General features: G+C 34.4%; 1 protein-coding gene across 1 annotated transcript; it reads left to right on the forward strand.

Moving 5' to 3' along the window:
* On the forward strand, window positions 1–26,688 carry LOC131066215 (stromal cell-derived factor 2-like protein). The gene is made up of 6 exons (XM_058000927.2): window positions 1–374; window positions 16,340–16,480; window positions 19,638–19,778; window positions 23,424–23,473; window positions 23,576–23,705; window positions 26,218–26,688. Exons 1-6 carry the CDS (start codon window positions 270–272, stop codon window positions 26,299–26,301), a joined length of 651 nt encoding a protein of 216 aa, XP_057856910.2. The 5' UTR covers window positions 1–269; the 3' UTR covers window positions 26,302–26,688.

Here is a 26,688-nt window from a genome sequence, read left to right on the forward strand (position 1 = left end):
CAAACCAATTTTTTCACACAAAAAGATCTCGAGGCAAAATGCGTAGAAATTGAGTTGGATGTTCTTATAAAGCTCTGGATAATCAGGTAGCAGGCAAGGTGGCTCCTAAAGGAGGCTCTGTTGGAGGAGCTTCATCTTCACTTCATCATAGGCGGTCTAATACTACCATAAGAACAACAAATACACCCACAAGGATTATATACACGGTTTCTACATCTTCTGGATTGCCCTTTTGGCAGCAAAATTGGTTCTTGATCACATTATTTGTGATGGGTATTTCTTTGCTAGGGATCGCGCTGCTTCTTCTGCTTGATCTGCCGTGGGATGAGTCGTCTGCATCCCCTGCCTGGGCGGCATCGTCGGATCCAATCGAGGTTTGTTGCCCCTCTTTTCAATTATTTGTAGTAGGCAATTTTTTTAAAGCATTCGGCCTATTTGCCGCGATCAAGGGGATGCCTCTTTCATCAATTTTTGAATTTTTGAATTTTAACTGTACCCAGTGAGTTTGATGTGGTATTGTATTCAAATTTAACATTTTATCACGTCTCTTACGATTCGCAAAATCAACTCGACATTCTTCAATTGGTTATTCCGCAGCCACGGAGTTGGATTTGGCGTTTTATCTGATTTAATATTTTGTCATAACTCTATGATTTATTAAATTCGCTTGCTGTTCTTCGGTCGGGCATGCTGCACCCAATGCTTTCAATGATGTGATTTTCTATCAAATTTTAAGATTGTACATTAGGGTGTTTATTAAATTCAACCGGTGCCCTCAGTTGGGTACTCTGCACAACGTCTGTTGTATGTGGCATATTACCCAATTTTAATTTTTTTGTCAAAAGGGCTGCCAATTTTCAGCAGTCCTCTGGGTTTCGTATCATTTTATCATACACGATTTGTCAAGTTCAATCAGCGGACTCAGTTGGATACTCTGCACACAGTGAGTTGAATGTGCCATTTTACCTAATTCAGCATTTTATTGTAAAGTACTAAAGTCAATCCTTTGGCACGTTTTATTGAATACTCTGCACACAGGGAGTTACGTGTGTCATTTTGCCCAATTTTTGCATTCTATTGTGGACGACTCGTCAAATTCACCCATACTCTCAGTTTTTAATCGTTTTATCACACGGGATTTGTCGAATTCAGCTGGTGCCCACAGAGTTGGTTGCTGTCCACACAGCCAGTCAAGTGTGATTTTTTTCTAATTTTAATATTTTATCATGTCTCCTAGAATTTGTCAAAGTCACTGGAGTTTCTCAGTTGATTGCCCGCGCCGATCAAGTTGGATATGGTATGTGGTGGATTGCCACACCCATCGAGCAAGTTAGATGCTGTATTTCATCCATTTTTAACGTTTTTCATGTCTTTTAAGATTTGCCTTAAGTTGCGTTGAGCACTTAGCGAGTTGGATTAATTTTAAATATTTAATCGCTCCTCATATTCCTAAATTCAACTGGAGAACCTTAGCTGATTGCACATACATCAAGGTGGATGTGTTATCTGATCCAATTTTAATACTTTATAATGTTTCCCAGTATTTATCAAATTCACCTGGCATTGGGCACTATTCACTAATCGTCTCTGTTTGATGCTATATTTGACCAATTTTAGCATTTATCTCCTAGGATTTGCCAAAATTGCTTGGTGTTCTTTGGCTGGGAATGCTGTACTTAGTGATTTAGATGTGATATCTTGTTCAATTTTGATATTTTTTTATGTATCCTAGGATACGTCAAAGTCATGTATTGCAGTTCCCTAGCTGGATATGCTGTGCCAGTGAGTTGGATTCGAAATTTCACCTAATGTTAATATCTAATCATGTCTCCGAGGAATGTTCAAATTCAACAGTCGTCTAGGATTTGTTGAATTCACCTGTCTTCTGGGATTTGTTGAATTCTTCTTTGTTTGTGCTAGTGATTTGGATACTGTATTTTCCCTAATTTTAACATTTTGTCTTGTCTCATATGACTATTCAAATCACCAACTGTAGTTTCTTAGTTAGGTATGCTCACTCAATGAGTTGGATTTGATATTTAACCCAATTTTATAATAATTTATCATATCTACTTGAATTTATCAAGTTCACCCTTTGCGGTCAATCGAGGTTCACCCTTTGCGGTCAATCGAGCATGTGGTGCCCAGCCAATTTGACGGAGTATTATGCGAAATGCCAACACTATATCATGTCTAATGAGATTTGAATCCTAGATTCCATTATGAAAGTATAGATGCTTTTACCACTTGAGCTTATCATAAATGATTTGGTTGTCAATCTTTTAAAATTTTGATTAAATTTTTGTATGTTTTTTGCATTAAGCTTCAAATTAGTGCCATGATTGAGGAGTATCTCTTCTGTAAACAAAAAATGGTGGTTTCTGTTTTTCATGTATGCACATATGGTCACTGGGTCAAACTGAATGTGGGAAAATCAAATAAAGAAATATTCTCTCATTACTTCCCTGAGTTTACCTTGGTGGCTGAATGGTTATGTTAGGACGTTGATGTTCCGTGATTATTGATGCCTCTTTCTGCTGGGTATGCCGTATGTGTAATTTTAACCAATTTCATTGTTTTATTATGTTTTCTTGCAATTTGAATCTTGGGGTCTGTTACAAAAGTTCCAACCTTTTTGTAACTAGTTGAGTTCACCCTATTTGATTTGGCTGCTCAATGTTTAAAATGTCAATTTAAATAATGAAACAATTTAGTTTTTAGCTTGGTTGATTTTGTTGAGATTGTTGGCACTTTTGAGTGCTGTGCACTTTAAGCTTGAACCACATTTTAAAGATTTATAATATGGGTTGCACAGTACAAAGTACACCATAATCAGTATAGCACAACCTCACCACATGTTTGCTAGAATTATGTAAGTATAATGTAGATAATCTCTTTGATTGGTAGGCCTTTGATGGGATTGTAACATTGTAGGCTTCTTTTTAATGCAGTTTAGGGTAAAGCTCGAATGACATTCTTAAGATTTGTAAAGGTGGGTCAAATTCTATTATACATTATAATTGGTATAATGGAACTTGGTATACTTTTGCTTGAGTTATAGGCTGGCTTTTAACTTTCTAAGATCTTATTTAAATAATAATAGTTTCTTTTGAGGTAGATCTTGGCCTGCATTATGTGCTGCCATTTAGTGCAGCATGGAGAAATCTGCAATTGTATTCTTAATATTAATGAACATGGATCACACTCTAAGTACCCCATGATTGGGCAAACTTGGACTCGGCAAAAACTTGGCAAACCCTAATTTGACTCAAACTTGACGACTTGACAAAACTTGACAACTTAAAAAGGAATTTAAATTCCTTAAAAAACATAAATTTTATGAAAATACAAAATGTATCAAACAGGACTATAAAACATTGAGGAAGTGTTTTGTACTATATTTGAATATAGATAGAGTACTATATTGCATCATAATGTGCATACAATGACTAGTCAATAGCTATGATATGTATTATGAACGTATGATGATTGTAATTGAAAATCATCATAATAAATTGCATATAAATGCAGGTCACAATAATTTAAAATTTCATTTTTCTTTTTTGAGTGGAAATTTGAGGTGAGAGTCTACTTTTTGTCGGCTGCAATTCCACTTCCGTAGTTGAAGATTGCATCTCCATCCTAATACTAGATGACAATGACTTCTTTGCCTCATGTTTGACATCATCACTTGACATCATTTGCAATGATGTTTTTGATTACGGGAAAAACAGGTTTTGAAGGGATCCTGAAACATTTTACAAAATATTCTTCAATGATAATAGCATTAAGCAACAAGAAAAGACAAACTGCCAAAAAACTAGCACAATTATGGGCAAAAATCAGCAAAAAAGCCCAACAAAACCAGCCATATCCAACCATGATAGAAAAGAGACAGAAAACAAATTACTTAATGTTTTTTAGGGCATTAGCCAAATTTCTGCTAATCCCTTGCAAATCTTTAATATTATCCCTAAGCTTAGGGATATCCTTGGAAGAGGCCACAACAACTTTTTTCATGCTTGTCCTTGTTCTTTTCGCCGCACCACCAGGAGCACTTTCCACTGTTCCTGCCTCGATAGCATCCTCATCAATATCTAGATCCACGACAAGTTTGGGGGTGCTGGGACCATCAAGGAACTTGGTAATTTCCTCTAAATTCTTAGTCACAGAGGACAGAATATCCGGAATCATTAGCAGAAAGTTTTTCATTGCTGTTTTTCCTTCCTCCAGATTACCAATTTGAGCTTCCAGCTTCTCCACTTTTTCCTCCATTCCTTTATTCCACTGTTCCTGGTTTATTTCAGCTTTCTTCCCTTTCTCTTCCTGCTGCTTATTAGTTTTTTCCAGATTCTTTATTCCTTCATAAACCCACCTATCAAAACCCATATGAGCCTCGGACTGGTTTTTGAGTTTATCCAGAATTATCCCCTCTCCAGCTTTATCTTGATCCCTGCTCGAATTCTCCTTGTCCTTCTCCTGCTCAGTTTCCTTGTCCTTCTCCTGCTCAATTTCCATTTCTCTTTCCTCATTAATCTTGTCCTGTTCCTCCATATGCTGGCTGTTAACAATTCCTATGCTCACACTGTGGGTCGGACTATTTTGATCAGAGACTTCCTCAGCTCCTCCTTCCTCTTCCCCCACTTCCTCTTCCTTCCAGCTCTCCTCTCCTTCAGACTCATCAGTCTCCATCTCACTTCTATCTTTTCCAATGTCCTTTGAGCCCTTGTCCTCTTGAATTTTCTCCATAGTAGCTTTTTTACCTTTTTTGCAATGATGTTATCCAATCCAATGTCTCCTTTTTCCGTAGGTACATTCTTCATAGTTGCCTCTCAAAATTAATAATCTCATCTTTTCTAAAATATGCATGTGCCCTCATCTTGTGTGCTGCAATCTTTGTATGGATATATCTTACCCAAGTCTAGAGGCTCTTAAGTAGCACATTTTAAGTATAAAAAAATGTTTGAAATTAGAAAATAGTAATTTGAACCCACAAGGGCCAAACGATGAATAAAATTAACATAAATTGCATTTAAAACGTAATTGAATAGCAGCTAAGTTATCGATCTTGGTGTTGGTTTGCATTTGTGGTTTTGGTCAATTTTTTTTTTTGGATTTGGGTTTGTTCAAAGAAAACCATATAAAAATTAGAAATATATACATATTTGCAGCAATAACAAAGTTTAGAATATCGAATATCATCATATAATAAACAAAATGACCAGAGGATAGTAAAAGTAAAACTATATCATAATGTGAATTAGTCAAACTTGAATGACATGGTATACATTAAAATAAAAAATACTTAATGTCAAGTGTCAATAATCAGGTATCATTGGTTAGGCATCAATGTCATATGGGTCTTTAAAATATCATCATCACCATCCATAGTAGATGATGTGGGTACTGGTATCTTAGAAGAACCAAAAATAGTGTGGCACTCATGACTGCTAGCAAGCTCATCCTCAACATCAAGTGCAAAGGAAGTGGTACTGCATGCTAGGACTAAACATATTGAATTGAAGTGTCACTTTCTGAGAGAAAGAGTACATGTAAAGAAAGTGAGATTGGAGCATGTGTCAAGTAAGGAGCAGTTGGCAGATATATTCACTAAGCCATTACCTAAGGCTACCTTTGAATATCTCAAAGGTAAGTTAGGGGTTATACCCCTACTCAAGGTCAACTAAGAAGATGTGGCAGCATCAATCCAGTGGACTCATTGAATATCTTTCATTATGGATTGATGAGAAGAAGGCTACTCCTCAGGGGGAGCAGTAGAGATGAAGACAGAAGATGCCTTTGCACTTTTGGCATTGCTGTCAAAGGGGGAGAAGAAATGTAATAGTCATGGGGAGAAGAACAATGACAAGGAGAAGATCAAGTGAAACATAGATTGGTACAACATGGCATGACGAGTTCCTGGTATTTGTCATCAGTTGATTGTTTTGGTGTTGTATTCTTTTAGTGTTGCCATCAATGTCAAAGGGAGAGAATGTTGGCATATTGCATAGCTGATGGTGTATTGGTAAAGCACTGTTGGTGATGATATAATTATGATATGATGCTTAATGATCAATTATTTGTGTTGTCATTGATGGCAACCATGTTTGTTTATGTTTGGTATATTATCTAAGTTATCTAAGTGTATCAGTTAAGTCTAACCGGTAATAGATTGAAATGGATTGAGTTGGAAAGCAAAACTGCCAAGTGACAGTGAACCGGTAAGCAGGAACAGTGAAGGAGATGATTGCGGCAGAGATCCGTGTTGAGTTAGGTCTTGCAGTTTGGAATGTATGCTTGTGACATTGTAAGGAGTCTATAACTTGAGCCGCATCATGTTTGGAGAACGAGAAGTCATGTTTGTAATTGACTGTTGTTTATTCAGTGTAGGGTTTGAGAACCGGTAACAAGATCTTTGATCGATAATGTTTTATGGTTTGGCGGTGATTCTTTTCATGTTCATAAGTTGATGATGACGTGTCAGAATCCGTGTGAATAGATAAGATGCTGTTTTGGCGTGTACATGGAGCGAATTATTTGGGAAACAACGAATTGCTTAGCATAATGTGTTAAGGGTTTGACAGCTTATTAGATCGATGTGCAGTGATGAGTTATGATCATTCAATGACTGTAATTGTCTTGAAATTTCTTGTAATGATCTGTCTAATGAATTGTAATGATCTGATATGATCTATGATGTAGATTCATTGTAAGTTAGGGTTATGTAACCGACCTAATTGTAAAGTCTATTTAGGTCAAGTTTTAGAAGGTTTATTGTGTCGGTGATCAAAGGAGTGCGAGTGTGTCGAACCAGATTGAGATGTCTGCATGTGTGAAGTAGATTGGAGCTGAAGTGTAGATGACCAGAAGAGCACAACCGGTGGTGCATTCTTTCTAGGTGGTAGACTGGTATCTTGGACCAGTAAGAAACAAACTTGTATTTCTCAGTCTACAGCAGAAGCAGAGTATGTAGCTACATCCATGAATTGTACACAAGCTATATGGATGAGGCATCTTGGAAGGATTCAAGTAGGATATGACAGAACCGGTGATCATACATTGTGATAACACTAGTGCTATAAACATTTCTAAGAACCTGGTACTGCATGCTAGGACTAAACATATTGAATTGAAGTATCACTTTTTGAGAGAGAGTACAGGAAAAGAAAGTGAGATTGGAGCATGTGTCAAGTAAGGAGCAGTTGGCAGATATATTCACTAAGCCATTGCCTAAGGCTTTCTTTGAATATCTCAGAGGTAAGTTAGGGGTTATACCCCTACCCAAGGTCAACTAAGAAGAAGTGGCAGCATCAATCCAATGGATTCATTGAATATCTTTCACTATGGATTGATAAGAAGAGGGCTACTCCTCAGGGGGAGCAGCAAAGATGAAGACAAAAGATGCCTTTGCATCTTTGGCATTGCTGTCAAAGGGGGAGAAGAAATGTAACAATCATGGGGAGAAGAACAATGACAAGGAGAAGATCAAGTGAGGCCCAGATCGGTACAACATTGCCCGATGAGTTCCTGGTATTTGTCATTAGTTGATTGTTTTGGTGTTGTATTCTTTTAGTGTTGCCATCAATGACAACACAAATAACTGATCATTAAGCATCATATCATAATTATATCATCACCAACAGTCCTTTACCGGTACACCATCATCTCCATCAGTTATGCCAATATGCCAACAATGGTAGCATTCAAATTATTATGCTTTGGCTTTATATTCCACTTCCTTGTAGCCACTTTATTTGTGTGAAAGTAGTCGTAAGTTGAAATGCACAAATGCTAAGTTCTCTGCTTTTTTTGGGTGTAGTTTTATATGCTTAATTGAGTGCATAGAGGAGCATGTGCTCCATTTCCTCTTACATGTAGATGAACTAGCAACCTATTTAGAGTGAGTCAAGAGTTATAAAATAAAATAATTTGAATTATATATGAAACATGAAAGATAAAAGTTTTTTTTTATAGACAATTTAATGGCAATAAAATTTCGATTGCAAGTGGTTGTAGGTTTGTGAATGATTGGTCAAGTGAGTACCGAGTATGAGCTTTAACCTCAAACTTGTTAGGGAGAGCATTTTGTGTAGTTTTTTTAAGAATGTTTCTTTAGGATCTTGCTCTTTTGTATTTATGTTGGTTGACATCTTCTTAATCATTGAGGTGAAGCCATTTTATATTTCTTTCAAACATGGCTTATCCATGTCAGTATAATGGATCATACTTAATATGGGCTTAGTGAATTTGAGGAGATATATGATCATTCACTTAATATTTGCTGCCCTTGCAGTGCAAGATTGCCTTTATTTGGACCAATTTTGGTTGATGGTCATGTTATAGAGTTCCTTTCAAGCCTCACAATTCATCTTAGAACAATTGTGATGGAGGTAAAACTGGTCTCAACAACCTATTCAATAGAATCAAACTAGCAAGATAATTTTTTTTGGTTAACCCCTTAATAAGAAAATATGAACTTATTAAAAAAAATGAAAGTGAAACATATTTATTTAAAAAGTGAAACGTATTTGTTAAACTATTTAATAAATCATATTGTTTCACTTACCCTCAAGGACTCCAATTTCGAGAATGTTTTGAAAATGCATTGTGACATGCTGGTTCGTGATGAATGTTTGAATGTCTTAAGCCTTGATACAAACTTGTTTATTCAATAAATTTTGGTGCCAAATTTTGTAGCATAAGGTTGAGTAGTATACTACACAGGGTGTCCAAAAGATGTGTGAATAATGCTCCTCATTAAACTAACCAGTTTACAATTGTTGGCATTGTTTGTCATGGCTCGAACAACATTTCAAGGTTACACTTCCTTAGGGGCTTGACAAATAGTATTAACAATAGATGCATTATCTTCATTGTCCCTTTTGGGGACACTGCAATAACATTGATTAGTGGTCAAATTTCTGCATTGTTTATCCATTGGAAATGATGGATGCCCTTGTTTTGACCCAATAATTTCCTTATGGGCTTTAATGAATCCTCTATAAATTTCTCTTCCTTTGCTAATAAAGTATTACACACCTCAAAACTTGAGCCCATGTACTCTTTTGGGTCTCATTGATTGTTTTCACCATTTGTTGTCAGTAGGGTGATTGAACAACATTGAAAGCCAATCCATTTGCATAGACACATCTTGCAATGTATTGATAAAGAATCTCACAAGACTCATTATGAAATGCAACTTCCAATGGCCCCTTTGATCTCTTATGTCTTGTAAGGAGTTCTTTAGGTGTGGCGAAAAATGGGTGGCTCTCTACAGTTTGAAGATTAGATGGTAGTGGAGGGGGCTTCATTCCTTGAGATCTTTTTTTAGAAAAGGATGATTTGATTAATGGCTTGCTTCTTCATCTGTTTTTTTTCTGCTCTTTAATATATGCTATGCCTTGCTTTAATCATTAATGGAATGGTTACATTATTTTTTTCCTACACAAGCTTTGATGCCCAATGTAGGATGCCTCACAAATGAGCTTTCACTTAATTGTATGAGCTTGAATACTGAACATTACACCCATTGCAAATCCAAATTTAACCTCCACCACCTCGAATAGGCTATACCATAGTAAGTATATGATATCTCCGAAGGGCGAATTTGCATTTCTCTTGAAGTGGGGCTACACCATGGAGGTTGAATTGGCTGCTATTGTCATCTCTTTGGTAGTGAGTTTGATAAAATCACATTTGAAATAAGTGATAACAACAAAAATATAAAGCCTAATTGAGTTTAAAAATTTAAGCATAGAAGAAAGGGAGAAAAAAAGGAATTTCAAAACTAATAAAAAATGCAGAAAAAAAACCAAAAGTGCCAAATTCTTCCTCCACAATTTCCTTGATAGTGGATGGGCTTTTGCACATGCATGGGGATAACAAACCAATTATTTTGGAACCTTAGTGATCAATCTTCAATTGTATTCACTTGATGCCAAGTAAGAATGAAACTTTAGGAAAAATGAATGAATTTTGTTTTTTGCATTCACAATGAGGTAAACTACTTGTTTTTATCATTCAAATGTCTTGGAATGATTTTTTTTGGGTTCGGGATTTGTTTAAGTCAAAGTCAAATGTCTCAAAGAACTAAAAAATGCCCCTCAAAAAATGCCAAAACTCATTAGATTCACCACAGGTTCTTGAAAGTTTGCTTGGTTTTGTTTTGTGTTTGCTTAGAATGCATATGTTGAAATGTGTCCCTTGGACGCATCCCCACCTACCCCATATTGGGATTTGGATTTAGAATGGATTGGACCCAAACCCAACACTTGGAGTGAACTGGTAACTCAAAATAGCAACGGCATGAAATAATGTAGAAAGATTTTTTTTTTAATCCTAAACCCAAATCCTACCTAGAAAAATACTAGCATTAAAATTTGTGCAAATTGAATTCAATGCATTCTAAGCATGTTTGAAAACCTAAATCTAACATTTTCACAATATTTCACATTCTTGCCATGCTTGGAGACAAAAAAAATTTGATTTTGGAATTTTTGAAAATGCACAATTTTGCTCCTCAATTTTGTTTCAAATTTGATTGAATTCACTTGAGGAAATTTGCAAATATTGTGTGAGGAAACTTGCAAATATTGTGTGAGGAATTTGCAAGGGCAATTATGTTTATAGACCAAAAATTGGTGGATTTGTAGAGCATTTCTTGCATTTTTTTCCATGTTTTTCCATTGTGTATACTGTCAAACCATGTTTGATGGGTCCAAGAGGTAGAATTGCCAAGTACTTGTTGCAAGTTTGCACCAAGAATCATATACGTACTCATGTCGAGTTTTCACCACGAATCGGATATGTACTTGTGTTGAGTTTGTTAAAATAATATTAATATCTTCTATAATGGTCATCTTCTATTTTTAGTGGTTTTCTATTTTAAGTTGTCGACTTATTTAGCTTGTTAAGTTAGCGTTTAAGCTCAATTTAGCTTTCATGCTTAATTTAGCATTTAGCTATTTAATCTTTTACTTTAACGTTATGTTCTAATTATAGAACATTGTCTTGTAACCTCTATATATACATGTGTATATCGTTCAATGTAATCATCCGATTATTGAATCATTCATTCAATTTATTTTTCATGGTATTAGAGCAGGTTGATGGGATTCTTTAAAGTTTGGCAAATTTTTTAATAAAAATATATGGCCTTCTTTCTGGAATATTTTCTAGATTTTTTTTTAATTGTTTTTTATAGAAAAATGATTTTGCTTTTTTGAAGGCTTTTTGAGGGTTTCTGGTTCGTAGGCGAATTTCTTTGTGTTGGGCAGCAGTTCATGTTTTTTTTAGGGTTATGGAGATTTTCGGCCCTGCAACCTAAAGGTTTTTTTTTGCAGATTGAAAATTTTCCTAGTGTTTCTGCAATTTTCGACTAGGCTTTTGACCCTTCAGTTCAAGTTGAAATTTTATTCTGGTTGCAAATTCTTGGTGGGTTTTTCGAGACCTCAACTGGGTCGTTGTCAGATTTTTTTTGGGTGCATCATTTTCCATGCCTCGATTTTTGAACCGTCGGATCTACATTCTGATTTCAGATTCTTGGTGGATTTTTCGAGAGCTTTTTTGGGTGCCTCATTTTCCATGCCTCGAATTTTGTGCCAACAAATTTGCCTTGGAATTTAAAAATAGTTCGCAATTTCTGCTAATTTTGTGGACGTTGGGAATTTTGCTGTTTTCTGGGGCACCGTTTATGCTGTTTTAAGTTAGCTATTTTTTTTTTCATTTATGGGTTTCTTTCAAACCTCAAAATTTGTGCCTTGGAATTCGTGCAAGAATTCTCCTATAGGGTTTCAGTTTTCTCAGCAGCTGCTTCTATTCTGATTTTTAATCAAAATCTTTTGTCTCATTCTTTGTGCCTTCACTAGGTTGACCACGTTCAAACTCTGTTTTTGTGATGGCATCTTTGACCAACATCATGTTGGAACATAGTCAGAAGTTCAACGGCCTCAACTACAACACCTGAAAACAGCGCATGTTATCGATCTTTGAGTATCGTTGCCTTGATCAACTTGTTTTGGGCAAGGAATCTCGTCCTACAACAATAGGTGATGATCAAGACAAACATGATGTGAAGAATCTAGAGGCTGTCATGCTTATCAAACTCTTCGTCACAGATGATCAACTCCCACAGGTGCCTTTAGGTAAAACAGCAAAAAAGATCTGGGATCTCTTGAAGGATCTTCATGAAACGTCCGACAAGAGTCGAGCTTTCTTTCTGAAGAATATGTTGTTTTCTATCATGATGGATGAAAAGTTATCTATCCAGGCACATCTCACGAAGATCAAGGAGATCCGTGACCACTTGGACGCTATAGGCCATATGGTAGTGATCACGCTGCCTTCCCAGATCCTACGAGCATTTCATTGATACTCTCAATATCTCATCTACTAGTGTTGATCTGAAGTTTCCTGATCTCTGCAACAAGCTTCTACAACAGGATCAATGGAAGCAACGCTAGTTCGTCCACTGAACAAGCCTTTACAGCTGAAGTTTTGGATAAGAACAAGGGTAAAGGTCAGTCCTTCCAGCAGAAGGGGCAAGGTCAATATACGCAGTCTTTGAAGAAGAAAAGTGTACAGTGTAACTACTGTCACCAGTTTGGCCATATGAAGAAAGATTGCAGGAAATTGCTGGCATTCGTGCAATCTAGGCTGGGAGGGTCTCAGGAACAAGAGAAGGCTCATGTTGTAGAGCATTCTAGAGAGAAGGAGTCAGCCTTCTATGCTTTGTGATAAGCAAATTTCCTGTTTGGTTGGTTTTCACATTTTTTTCCTCAAAAATTGTTCGCAAGGTTTTGAATTTTTTTCCTTAAAAATTATTATTTGTCATCCACAAAGCTTGCGTGGGATTTCTAGGTTTTCACGATTTTTTCTTCAAAAATTGTTTGCTGGTTTTATGATTTTTTCCTCAAAAATCATCAGTAATACGCGAAGTTCGCGTGGGATTTGTGATTCGCGAAGTTCTCTGGTTTTGATTTATTTTTATCCTCAAAAATCGAGCTTTGTTGCAGTCAGTTTGGGTTGCACCTGCCAGGGCGAACATCTGCAACCGTTGTATCTTGCTGTCAGTTTTGGAGTTGGTACTCTTCTGCAAAAGGGTTTGCCAATTTTTCCTCAAAATCATGGTTTCAGGTTTCAATTTGGTTACCCAATGTTAGGTTGGATGGATTCTGGTATTCTTGGTCATTAACACTTTTCAGATCCAGGGAGGGTCTCCGTAGCAGCAGAGTGTTCTTTGCATATGTGATCATAACACCTGCAGTGTTTTCTGTAGGGTATTGAGTACAATGACCATTAGGGAGGGTGTTAAAATAATATTAATATCTTCTATAATGGTCATCTTCTATTTTTAGTGGTCATCTTCTATTTTAAGTTGTCGACTTATTAAGCTTGTTAAGTTAGTTTTTTATTATGTATTTAGCTTTCACGCTTAATTTAGCATTTAGCTCTTAAATCTAATATTTTAACGTTATGTTCTAATTATAGAACATCGTCTTGTAACCTCTATATATACGTGTGTATATCATTCAATGTAATCATCCGATTATTGAATCATTCATTCAATTTATTTTTCGGAGTTTGCACCACAATTGGCTACATACTTATGACAAGTTTGAACCACAAATTGAATACGTACTCATGGTAAGTTTGCACGATGAATTCTCTACATATTTATGACAAGTTTGCACCAAAAACGCCAAAAATCTCTTAAGTAGTGTCATGAGTTTGATTGCATGTTTCTAGTTTTAGGTTTTTTCTTGCAATTACTCGTTGAGTCAATGGTTATTGGTGAGTTTGTTAGCTATGATTGGGTACTATAATACACCCTGTCTTCCTCGTAGTGTGGTGTAGGGAATTTGAACCTATGTCTCACTTTTATTATTCTACACGATGTTGGGCATTTTATTTTTCTTTTGGCTGTCGTGTGCTTTAGCATAATGTGAAAGGTCGGTTCTTCAATTTATTTTTAATCATTTGGTTTGGTCGAGTAGATCTTGGCTGAGATTGCTGGCAACCTTTTAATGCAATGGGAGTAATCTTGGATCAAATTCTTATATTTGCAAAAATGGGCCTTGGATGCAACAGGCATTCTAGAATACAATGTATCCTAATTGTTACAATGACACCATGATTTTATCATTCTATGCGATTAGGTTTATAGCTAAACCTAAAATTCTATTGCTGATCCGACTAGGATATTTTGACAGGATTAACCTCAAAGGGGAATTGAGGATAAACAGCAGTGGGTGATTGAGTCCAATGTTTTCTGGAACCATTGGCTCCAGAGATATGATAATATGTATTTGACATTTTGTTTTAAAGATTTAGTGTGATTTGGGTTTTACCCTTTGAAAGTAGTCAAAAAATAATCTTGATTATAATCTGACGTCTTGTTGAAAACAACAATAGATGTGATTAGAAAACCTCAAAACAGTAAACAAACAAATATATTCCCTAGATATCTATTCCTCTCCATTACTTGTGTGAGCATGGTGCTTGGCAGTTGGCATGGCTGGTTATATCAATTGTAGACATACATAAATAGACAAATAAAAAAAGTGAAAGAAGTTGGCACACATTTTCTTTTATTATGACAGAAACAAAATTTGCGTCTATATATATAACAGTTTTTGGTTTATAAATACTCCTTTATTGATATAATTCCCATCTTAGGAGAGATGGGTGGAGAATATAAGGAATTTTTTTAAAAAAATTATTGTAGATCAAGGTAGGTCAATGCAATTGCCGTACATTAGCAACAACGTAGGCTGATGTGACTGCAGTATATATTTATGAATGACACCAGTGGAAGTGTTTATAAGAGGCAGGGCATTCCACAGAATGAGGAAATAGAAAGGAGATTAAAATTACAAAATCCAAAGTGTAAGACACATCTGATAGGAAGAATAAAGACTATATATAAATGGTAAAGGCTATATATACTGTATGAATGCAAAACACAAAGCTTAAGAGAGGCCAGAAGGCTTGCTACAGTAAAAAGGTGATTATAAGGACATAATGATACATTAGGAAGCAGAATGTTGTCCAATCAGTAGTATTAGTAGGTAATAGGGATCTGTGTTGAAAAAATTTACCTTAAAATTTTTGATAATGAGAAACCTTACAGGGTTTTATAGATTCAAAAATTATTAATTTTTAAGAAATCAAACCAATAAAAAAATTGCAGATAAAAGAACTTTAATGGTTGATATATAATAAATAATAGTATTGCTCACATAGAAGAAGTTCTTAAATTGTCACATGCTTTAAGTTCCACCTAATGACACCATAAATGTGAAATAACAGCAGGAATATTGTGGAACTCCCCAATAGGGATGAGATGCAGAGGCAGGGAGGAGATGCCTATCTCCCGTTCCTAGTTTGTGTTTAAAATATGGGGATGCCCCCCTAAAAGAGGGATGATCTCTCGCTTTTTAGTTTTCATTGGGGACACCTTGGTATTGGTTGGATGGCTAGGGGATGTCATTATCCCCCTTGATCATTTTAGGGTTGCCAGGATCTCTCCACAGAGTATTAAAGATACAAATTAAAAAGGAAATTAAAAGAAAATACAAAGACGAAAAGAAGCCCTAAAGTCAAGCTTTCTTAGGCAGAGTAAAGAGGAGACTAAGTAATCTGGGTAGCCCCCTGGATTTATTAAAACTAAATTGATTACACTTGCCAAAATCTGTCACATGTGATTCCATAATAAACATGATGCGTTGACAGTCCATATTGTAATTGAGAAAGTTTCTGCTAAAAAACACTTAATTTTTAACCAGAATCACATGATTCCAGTTCATTATGGGGACAAACTCTGATTCAACCAAAATACATTTGTGGACATTCGCCATAGGTCAGAAACAGCCTTAGTAAATACTGGTTAATCAGAAATTTTGTTTTGGAATGTGATGGCCTCTGGCTGCTCTGTTTTTATTAACATAACATTATTGTTTTCTTGGTTATAAGAAATCAAGATTGCATACTTTTTAGAAGATGCTTATTTGTTATTAGTGTTGATCATTAATAGCGATCCTCTTATATGTATACATAGGTAATTTTGAAATTTAAAAAAATCTGATCATTTTCCCCCTATGAAAAGTACTGCATATTCATCTGGAATAGGTTTACAAAGAATCTTGTATTTTTGAGAACTTAATGGCTTTATTGTTTTGTTAAAAACATTTGGGTTTTCAGAACTGACTGCATTCTAAGAATGGGTTTTAATATTGCTATATGTTGTACATGGAATGATATTTGTCAATTGTTTTATAGTTGACATAATACGCAGACAGGATAGAGGATACCTGTGATAATTTTGATCTGGGTTTTGCAGATTACTTATGGGTCTGTTTTGAAGTTGATGCATGAGCGCACCAAGTTCCGTTTACATTCACATGACGTTCCATATGGTTCTGGAAGCGGGCAACAGTCTGTTACTGGTTTTCCAAATGTGGATGATGCCAATAGTTATTGGGTAAGTTATTTGTTTTTCAGTGAGTTGTGTCCAATGGTTCATTGTTTCTTGCTTTCATTAACAATTAGATTTTTGAAGTCAAAGTAGACATAGATGCTTAGATGAGCAAGGACTTGAGGTGCTTAGTATCTAGTATTTTAGGTCCATTTTTCCCATTATCTTTGTGACTGAAATGTTGTGTTTTTGGTTTAATTTTTGATGCAACCTGTAGCTCTAAGCTGTTGGTTGTTTGGTTTTGTTTTCTTTTAGAATTATGGCCTTTATCACTTGTATGTACAGAAGCAATTGTCAAGCTGGAATTTAGTCATGCAATTCTACATTCTCCCAAACTTTGGTACAATATGCAATTACATCCAAGGCCTAATGTATTTGTTCAGATGCCATATCTTATTGCATTCCTAAAATTTAGATGTGATATATATGTAATGCCCTAATTTTTTATTAATATGCTAATATCTATGTTGGATTATGCAACATTCAATCTATCCTTTCCTCAGAGAGCATCAAGTAATTGGCAGATGGACATTTCATTGCTTCTTTAATGCATTAATATTCCTATGCCCCTTCCTCATCAAACTTATCCACTGCCCTGTTAACAAGCTACTTGTTTTCTAGTTTTTACAAATAAGTAATTTGGCTACACCCTTTCTCAAGGGCTCGATAGTCAAGTATAGTTTGTGCCTCCTTTGTAAGGTACTTAAGAGTAGGTCTTAGTAAGAAGTCTTACTTCAAATAATTGGCAGATGTACATTTCATTGCATCTTTAATGCATTACCATCCTCATCAAACTAATCCAGTGCCCTGTTAACAAGCTACGTATTTTTCTAGTTTTAGTAGAGAAGTAATTTGGCTACACCCTTTCTGAAGAGCTCAAGAATCAAGTATAATTTGGGCCACCTTTGCAAGGTACTTAAGAGTAGGTCCTAGTAGTAAGTCTTAATTCAAATAATTGGCAGTCTCAAGGGCTCAAGGATCAAGTATAACTTTTGCTACCTTTGCAAGGTACTTTAGAGTAGGTCTTAGTAATAAGTTGTACTTCATCAGTCTTTAAATGAGATATGCAACATTCCACAACTGTTAGAGATGTTTGACAGGACAGAGAGGTGTTTAAATGTTTTGTTTAATGCCAAGTTTTTTTCTTTCCAACAGGTTGCTCTTACAACCAATGACAATAGAACTGTGCATAGTCATGTTTAGTTTTCAAAGCTTGGTTTCCCTACTACTATAGTAGCTAAATCTCCATGGTTTTGATTACTTGTGTAGTTTTGAATTTTGAAGGGCTACCCCTATATAGCTATTCTCATGGCATTCACAATATGGGGTTTCATAGTAATTCTCAAAATAAATATAGAGTTTTATAATTTTATAAATGATGAATAGTTCTATACTTTTATATTAATTAAACAAAAATATAATACAACGTTCACATAAAAAGCTGGTGGAATGGCATCATAACCCATAATTCTATGCTGAAATTAGAAACAGAGATTTTCACTAATATGCTTCTAAAAAAAAGTGTATTTAAGCACAAAGAAAGTAGAGTGGTACTTTTACTCTGTGTGACAATAACACAGAATCAAGATTTTCAATGGCACTCAAATCTGCTTTGCTATAACTAGTCTGACTTACTACTGTAAGTTGCAACTGTGTGTATGTTCACCCAAACAAACTCTCATATAAATAGGGAGCTGTGAGCACCCCCAGAAAGTCTCAATGGGGGAGGAAGAAGCTAAATCCTTTTCTATTTTTATCTTTTCTGTCACCCATTCATGAGTTGGATTAGTGTCACTTAATAGTTCCTCTATTCCAGGATAGAAAATCAATCTCTTGGAATAAACCATGCTGTAAAAGGTGAATGAGATCAAGAATAGATTGTAGAATGAATGGTAAACAGGTATGGCGACCGTCTCTCCAAAGTTGTATACAAATCACTTCATCATTGCCTTCTCTGTGCCATACAAAGCAGTGCAAAATCCTAGTTTTCCTGTCACTTTTTTTTTTTTTTTTCTCAAACCAATAATAGTCTGACACCTTTTTTCTTTTGGATAATAAAAATCAAGCCTTAGAATAGATGCCCACTGAAATTTATTCTTGTGAGAGAACTTAAAGTGCTATAAAATGGTAATAGCCCCTCAGTCCTATCAAGGCTAACAATCAGGATAGACCTAAGTCATTGTTCAAAAGTGGTATATGACATCATAGCTCATGCTGACAGACATTGAATGGCATAAAGGCTCAGCAAATGCAATGCATAGTGATCCTATTCATGCTATTAAAAATGAGACATTGGATGTTATTGTGTATGTGTGTGCATGCCATCTCTTCCTCTAGGCTGCTCATTGTTGAACACTTTTCTCTCCCATGTGGCTCTTTCTTTGCAACACCCATGACTGCCTCAACACACTAGAAATTTGATTTTGTTAGTCATCACCATCAGCAAAGTAAATCAACATGAGAATTTAAGGTTGATCACATCAAAGCATTAAAGTAGTCATGTCAATGATGACAACCATGATGCAGTTTAACAGGAATTTAAGGCCAACAATCATCATTATATCATAACATAAAAATATTCTTTATGCCCACTGATTAACAAATTACTATTAAATTATAATATATAGTTCATCATTGTTTGATATTTGGGGATATGGCACTATTATTAAGGACATCATACTAATTATAGAAATTAAAATATTTGTTCCTCGAAGGACAAGCAACAAAGTTTGTTATTCTTAATAAGTGTAAAAATTCTTGAAAATATCAAGAGCTGTCCATCTGATTTATTTATACATGTTTTGAACAGAGCCATTGATATATCATTTTGGATTTGTGTAGCACCCTGCTTTTTATCTTTTATCCTCAATGCTTCTCAAGATTGCCTTAGCGTCTATACCATGTTGATTAAGGCTAATGTGCAATTTACAAGTTTATGCATCCAAATGCATTATTTGCTTCTGTTTGTAATTAGCACCTGGTTACTGTCATAGCATATGAGTTTTAACTGGGAATCTGTATGATCTCTTGGGTTTAGTGCACAGTCAATATTTGAAGAACAATTCAATTTTATTATGTGTAATTCAATAAGAATGGAAATGTACACAAAAAGTTGTATTTTATTGTCTAAGACTCTAATGTATCTGTTAATGTCATTGTTTAGATTGTAACTCCCATACCTGATACTTCTGCCAAGCAAGGTGATGCAATCAAGAGTGGGACAATCATTCGTTTGCAACATATGAGGACTCATAAATGGCTACATAGTCATTTGCATGCATCCCCTATTAGTGGTAACATGGAGGTGTGTAAATTTTCTTCTTTTTATTTGGAAATGCCTGTTGAAAACAATGCATCAGAATTGCTTCTAAGATTTTTTGAATAATGTAAATGACAGGTACCTTTTTTTTTATGTCCATAATAATAATGGCTTTTTTAAGTAGTAGAGCCAGCCCATTATATGTACATAAATAGGAATACTACTTATTTGTGTTAATGGGTCCACTGCCCTTTTTAGGGATTGTGTCTGCATGAAATGTATCTATGGAGGAATTGTATAAGTAATTATACCACATGAATAATGCAAAAAGTAGTTATAAATAGGTTCTTACTTCTTAGTCTTCAGAAATGACATTATGCTTGGGAGGTAGTCTTTGTACAGGGGCCTGAGGATGCAGTTTGGCGACTATAACCTTACTGTTCATGATGACCTTTTTGGCCTGAGTTGCCAATATTTACAAGGAAAATTTGTCTCCTTTTGTTTGACTTTGTACTGTGAATGTTACTTTCCAGCAATGTTATCGTTGAGTTCTTTTATTAGCTTTCAAAAGACAATAAGCTTCAGATTTTTCTTTGGATAAGTATTATTTTTAAGATTTCCAGTTCTGTAGTAGTTTTCAGATTTTAGATCTTTACAGCAAATTGAGAAACATCTAAATACATCATTCAATCTCAAAGCTAAGAGTGACTTAAATTTACTGCAGATTATTTCAGAATCTCATTATTATTACCAAATTTTGTTTCTTTTTGTGCTCTTTTTATTTATATATAGATTTATTCTTCTCCGAACCGATGGTTCCTATCATAGATTCCTAGGTTTATAGCAGTTGTAACAGCTAAGTATGGGCCAATAATAGCTGTATCGGAGCTGTATATTTCAGATTTAATGGTGTAGAGTTTTCCCAGTAATAACAGTAGGAACCAGCAATAAACTTTAGAGATTTTGGTTTATGGGTTCTGTTTGGTGCATGTGGTATTTTGTTCTGTTTAACTCTTTATATCTATGTCATTTTAGATTATAGTTTGGACAGTCATTTGTTCTTTTTCCATTTTCAGATTTTCAGTTTTGTAATAGTTTTCAGATTTTAGATCTTTACAGCAAATTGAGAAATATTTGTTTAATCCCAGAGCCAAGAGTTGGACTTTAGATTTACTGTAGTTATTTCAGAATCTCATTATTTTTCCTAGTTTTCATTTTTCCCCCTATCCTACGTTTGGATTCAGATTTGTTCTCTTCTAAACCTCTGATTCCTATCTAAGGTTTACAGTAGTTGTAACATGTAAAGTTGGGCCTATAACAGCTGAATCAGAGCTGCAGATTTCAGACCAGACTTGTTCAATTTAAAGGTATAAAGCTTTCTAGTTCCACAGTAGGTTCCTGCTAGAAACATGTCAGGTTTTGGTTATGGGCTCTTTTTGGTATATTCTGGTGCATGTTGTTTTTTGTGTCTGTTGATATCTCTATATTTAAATTTTATGCTATTATGAAGTGATATTTTTTAAGTGTTTTGTGCCTTATTCATAATAAATGCTTCTGCAGACTTCCATTAGAGCATTTAAGGCCTTGCTACATCATTATCCTCTCAAGAGAGTTATTTTGTTAGTTTTTGTTTTGGAGTAATGTGCATTTGTATGTTTTTAAATATTCATTCGAAGCCTTTTCACATACTTTGTAATAAATGAATTTTCGACCTCTTTGGACCTCTCTATAAGCACACCTTAAAGTTGTGACACAGAATCATTTCAATCCCCATATAGCCTAAAAATAAATTAAATCAGGGGAAACTACAACTGAATAAAACAAGGATAGCCAAGTCCTGCAATTTCAATCCATCTTGAGATGGGATGGAGTCTGTTATATTTTTTTGGCAGAAAATCTATTTAAGTAGAAGCCGCCTGTTACAAAATGCTAGTCCTCTATGGGCAAGAAGACTGCCTAAACAAAGGAAAAAAGTTGTGGGTTATCCAGAGATACCAAGAGTAGCTAATAAGTAATAACACTTCCATAGAGCAGCCATAATACTTTATAAAGATATAAGGATCACCATTTATAGGCAAAGTAGTCAAGAGAGACTAATGGGAGTCAATTAACCCACTAAAGATAATTTAGAAAGTTTATAGAGCTTATATAGTAGTTAGAGGACTTGCCAGGACTTGTGAGTCCTGCAGTTCACCACCAAAAAAACAAAAACAAAAACAAAAAATTAACTCACGAGATTTGGTATTTATTACAGAAAGTTTGGATTTTATTTAATCAACCAAACATTGGATTGAAAAGGGCACATTGGGGGTACTCATTTCACAGTGAATATATGTTTTATTCTCATTTAGTTCCTGGACACCCACCTTTTTTGAAGAGTTGGGAACTTGCTTAAATGTGACAAATTACCTTAATTTTGGCTCCTTGTGGTGGGGGCTCTGCCGCTCAACCTTGCTAGGGCCTACTGCCATCAAATCTCTGCAATGGTTTAAAAAAGCAAACATTAAAAACTGTTGTGCTATGCCAAATGGAAAAGCTGCATTTTTTCCCTTTATTTGGCTTGAAATATCATGAACAGCATTTATTCCCTATTTTATTTAATTTTTTAGCAATTTTATATTTCCTGATTTTTATGTTTTTTGAATATTTCCAGATTAAGTTCCAACGGATTGAAATAAAATTATATGTCTGGTTTTCCACACCAATCCTGATCCGGAGTCATACTTGGATTACTCACCTTACTCAATTTATGAAATATGTTTAATATCATTTGTTTTTAGACCTGTTATCAGAAAATAACAACTAACATTGACATGCCAAACCTTTTCATATTTTTCATAAAAGTTTTGTGGAGTTTACAACTGGCATTGAGATTACAGAAATGCCTGGAAAGGATCCTATGTGAAGAAATAGAATCATGCCTCTATTGGCCAAGTATACACGATGGTTTCTCTTATAAACAAGCATACACGATGTTTTGACTTTGCCGTTGATATACAAGTTATAAACAAGCATATTTCACCTAATACCAATTCCCATAATTCTACCAAATCCTGCTAAAAATGGGGACTGGGAACTTGTAGGAAAGCTTTATACTGAAACCAAGCTTCCCATAGTGTTTCCTTTGATGGTTAGATCTCATGGCTTAATAATCAGCCCTTTCAATAGGTGAAAGGTTTACATGTGAATCTACATTGACACTATATAGGTACAGGTAAAATATATTAAAATTTTCTCCTTAGTGCATCTAATCACAAAAGCAGGGAATTCAAAGATTAAATTTTAAATCATATTGGCACATCTCTTATCTCTTAGCTGGAAATTCAGTTACTTGGACTTGTGGCAATTTTGAAGCTGTGTGAGTGCTTGGTATTACGAGCTCTTCAGTAATGGTTAGCCAGAAAAGATGGCGATTGATTCTGGCCATTAGTAGTGTTTGCACACTATTCCTGAACTCTTTTTTTCACTTTGAATCTCTCCTGGAAACAAACATGGTATGGATGTCAAATTTTGCTATTAGATTGACATTCCATGCCATTCTGTTATGGTCGCTGCTGAACTTTTAGTCATTGTTCTTGTTCTCAACTAGACTCCTTCTGTCCATTAAAATATTGTTTAATCTGATAGCTACTTGTTTAGAAGTTCTTGCTCTACCAAGTTTTGACTTCCATTTTAATATCTCATCTGCAGGTAAGTTGCTTTGGAGGAGGATCTCAATCAGATACTGGTGATTTTTGGAGGTTAGTTAATTAGTTTTCATCCCATAGGTGTGTTTCGAATACATCCTTTCCTTTTGATGTTGCCTACTAAATTGCTTATGTATCATTTCCTTATCGTACCAGGCTTGAGATTGAAGGTAAAGGGAATGTCTGGATGAGAGATCAAAAGATAAGGCTGCAACATGTCGATACTGGTGGTTACTTACATAGTCATGATAAGAAATACAGTCGAATAGCGGGCGGCCAGCAAGAGGTGTGCTATTATTCTGTTAAACTAATATTTTTTTGTCAATTATTCTAATCAATGATAAAATAAAGATAAGGTGTAGAACTGGTTCAAGTCATTTTTTAACTTTTTAAGTTATGGGCTTTGCTATTTATTGAGGGCTTTTCCTAATTCTTTTTTCTGTAATGATATTTCTGAAACAAGGGCCCTTTTCTTTTGCTTGAAAGAAAGAGAGCTTTGACTCCGAAGTTTGATTTTCTATAAAACTAGCATATATATATATATATTTTTATTAAATGTAAATTAAGCCGAGAGATATCGAGGCTTTAATTTTTTTAATTTAATAAAGTTATATTATTAAAGTGAAATATAAAAAAAATTAAAGCCTCGATATCTCTTGGCTTACTTTATATAGATTATTTAAGATATATATATGCTAGTAGCATCCTCAGCTGCAAGGCATAAAAAAATAAATAAATGATAATGATAATACTTTTATAACTGAATAATAATTTAGTTAAAATAAAATTAAATGTAAAATAATAATAAGGGTTGGAGTTAGTTAAGATTATTAAAGACTAATTCTATTTGACTAAATGTTATTCATCTTTAGTTCAGATTTTTTTTTTTTTTTTTTTAATTAATTAATTTTATATATAATAAAACCACTTACTTATAATAAAACCCATGTTATCCTACTTACTTCGAATGCTTATTTCCTTTCTTTAAATTTTCAGTTTTGTATAGAAGTTAATCTATGTATTAATATAAAATATTTTAAATTTTGTATGCATAATTTTAAACTTAAAAAGCTTATATATCCATTTAAAACTATTAAAAATACATGTAACATTAACAAATGACCTTTTTCCTATATCTACACTTGTTATTAATTAACAAAATATTTTTTTTGGTTAACTTCAATTTATGTTAGGGTTATGGTACAATTTGGTTTAGGTTTAGGGTTATAGTTCAATTTAGTTTAGGATTATAATTATGGTTCAATTTGGTAGAGCATTAGGGTTTAATTTTTCGTAGTGTTAGTTTTCAATTAGATCTAGGATTTTATGTTTAATTTGGTTTAGCATTAGGGTTCAATTTGGTTTAGTGGAAGGGTTAGCATTAGGGTTCGACTTGGTTTAGGGTTAGGGTTAGGGTTCAATAATATTGTTTAATTACGTTCATAATTAGTGAAACAAAATCTGCGAGAATAGGCAGATTTGGTTAAGAGTTTTACTTCAATCTAGTACAGGGTTAGAGTTTAATTTCATATATGACTCAATTTGTTTTACTGTTTTAGGTTTAGGGTTATGGTTCAATTTTTTTACTCTTCAATTAAGTTCAATGTTAGAGTTCAACTTGGTCTACTGCGAGGTTAGTGTTCAATTTATTTTAATGCTTTAGTAATCAAATGGGTTTAGAATTTGTGAAGGGTTAAAATTTAATTTAGGTTATGATAATGGCTGTGGTTTGGCTTTGGCTTATGCCTATGGTTCGAAGGTTAGAGTTAAGAGTTCAATAAAGGTTAGCTTTAGGATTTATGTTTACTTGGGATTACAATTAAATTTCACTTACAGTTTAGATTTTTAAGGACTAATTCTATTTACCTAAATGTCATTTATCTCAAGTTAAGATTTTTATTTTGTTTGAATTACCTAAATGTTATTATTTAAGTGAAATATAAAAAAATTAAAGCTTCGACATCTCTTGACTTATATATTATAGTAGCATCCTCAGCTGCGATGCATAAAAAATTAAGAGAGGGCTTTTCCTTTTTTTTCTTCCTGTAATGATATTTCTGAAACAAGGGCCCTTTTCTTTTGCTTGAAAGAAAGAGTCAAAGACTCCGAAGTTTGATTTTCTATAAAATAATGCCTGGATGTCCTAAAAATTAAAGTACTTTTTAGGGAGGAAAGATGTGATACAACATTAGGAATTCATTGTGATAAGACATATCATGATTTCATCAAATAGTGTGGCTTAGCGAAGAATACAGAAAAAAAACTTCAAATGAAACATATTATTGATCTTTCTTTCCTCAGACAAGTTGAGTCAATGTATAAATACAGGTGGTTGTAATGATATATGCAACTATAGTTTATGAAGGTTGCTGAAACTTTTTACACCCTTTCAATTAGTCGAGAAAAAGTGTAATTAAACAATAGGATTCATATGGCACACATGCTGATTATAAATTTGTAACAAAAGGACAGTCCAAACATTCAAACATTAATCTATGTTTATCTTTGGTTTTTAGATGCTTACTACAGTTTTTACTTACAAAAGAATGATAAAGTAAAACGATGTAAAAGCAACACTTTTTTATGGTGCTTTCTGTGGTGTCTGCGGAGGATGGTGGAATTACATGTCAAATTGTCTTGGAAATTCTGACGTGTATATTGCCTGTATTTGACATAGTTGTACTGTTTGAAAGGATAATATTTTTCTGCAGAGATGAAATTGCTTTGTTCTGTGCCTGGATAGTCTTTTATGGTCAATTTAATATATTATTAACTCAAATTATAATATGTTTCTACAGGTTTGCGGTATTACAAAGAAAAATGCAGACAATATATGGCTAGCCACAGAGGGAGTCTACCTCCCTGTGTCAAAGAAATATTAACCGGGCATCTTATTATGCAATTAGGATCGAGTAGTAACTGCATGCAGTTCAATGCTGAACTACACGTAAGAGATGTCAGTTCTCTTTTTGAAATAGAAAAATTGGCGAGATCTTTTGCAAAGGCATACATCAATATCTGTCTCCATGCTTGACATTTTACAAGAGATACCTAGAAAAGTAATTTTTCAATGCCTTTAAAATTTTTCTCATACCCTTCTAAATATAAATTGTAATTTAGCAGTGTAAATGACATTAGTTAATTTAGAATTTTTACGCTCATTGAAGCCAGCCTCTAATGCTTTCTAAACAGTTTTGTTTTGTGCACAATTTTGATTTTTGTACTAGAGATCCAGATTATATTTCTACTATCTATTTATCTTTTGATCA

Source organism: Cryptomeria japonica, chromosome 5 (assembly GCF_030272615.1).
Source record: "Cryptomeria japonica chromosome 5, Sugi_1.0, whole genome shotgun sequence".
In the NCBI taxonomy this organism is placed as follows: domain Eukaryota; kingdom Viridiplantae; phylum Streptophyta; class Pinopsida; order Cupressales; family Cupressaceae; genus Cryptomeria; species Cryptomeria japonica.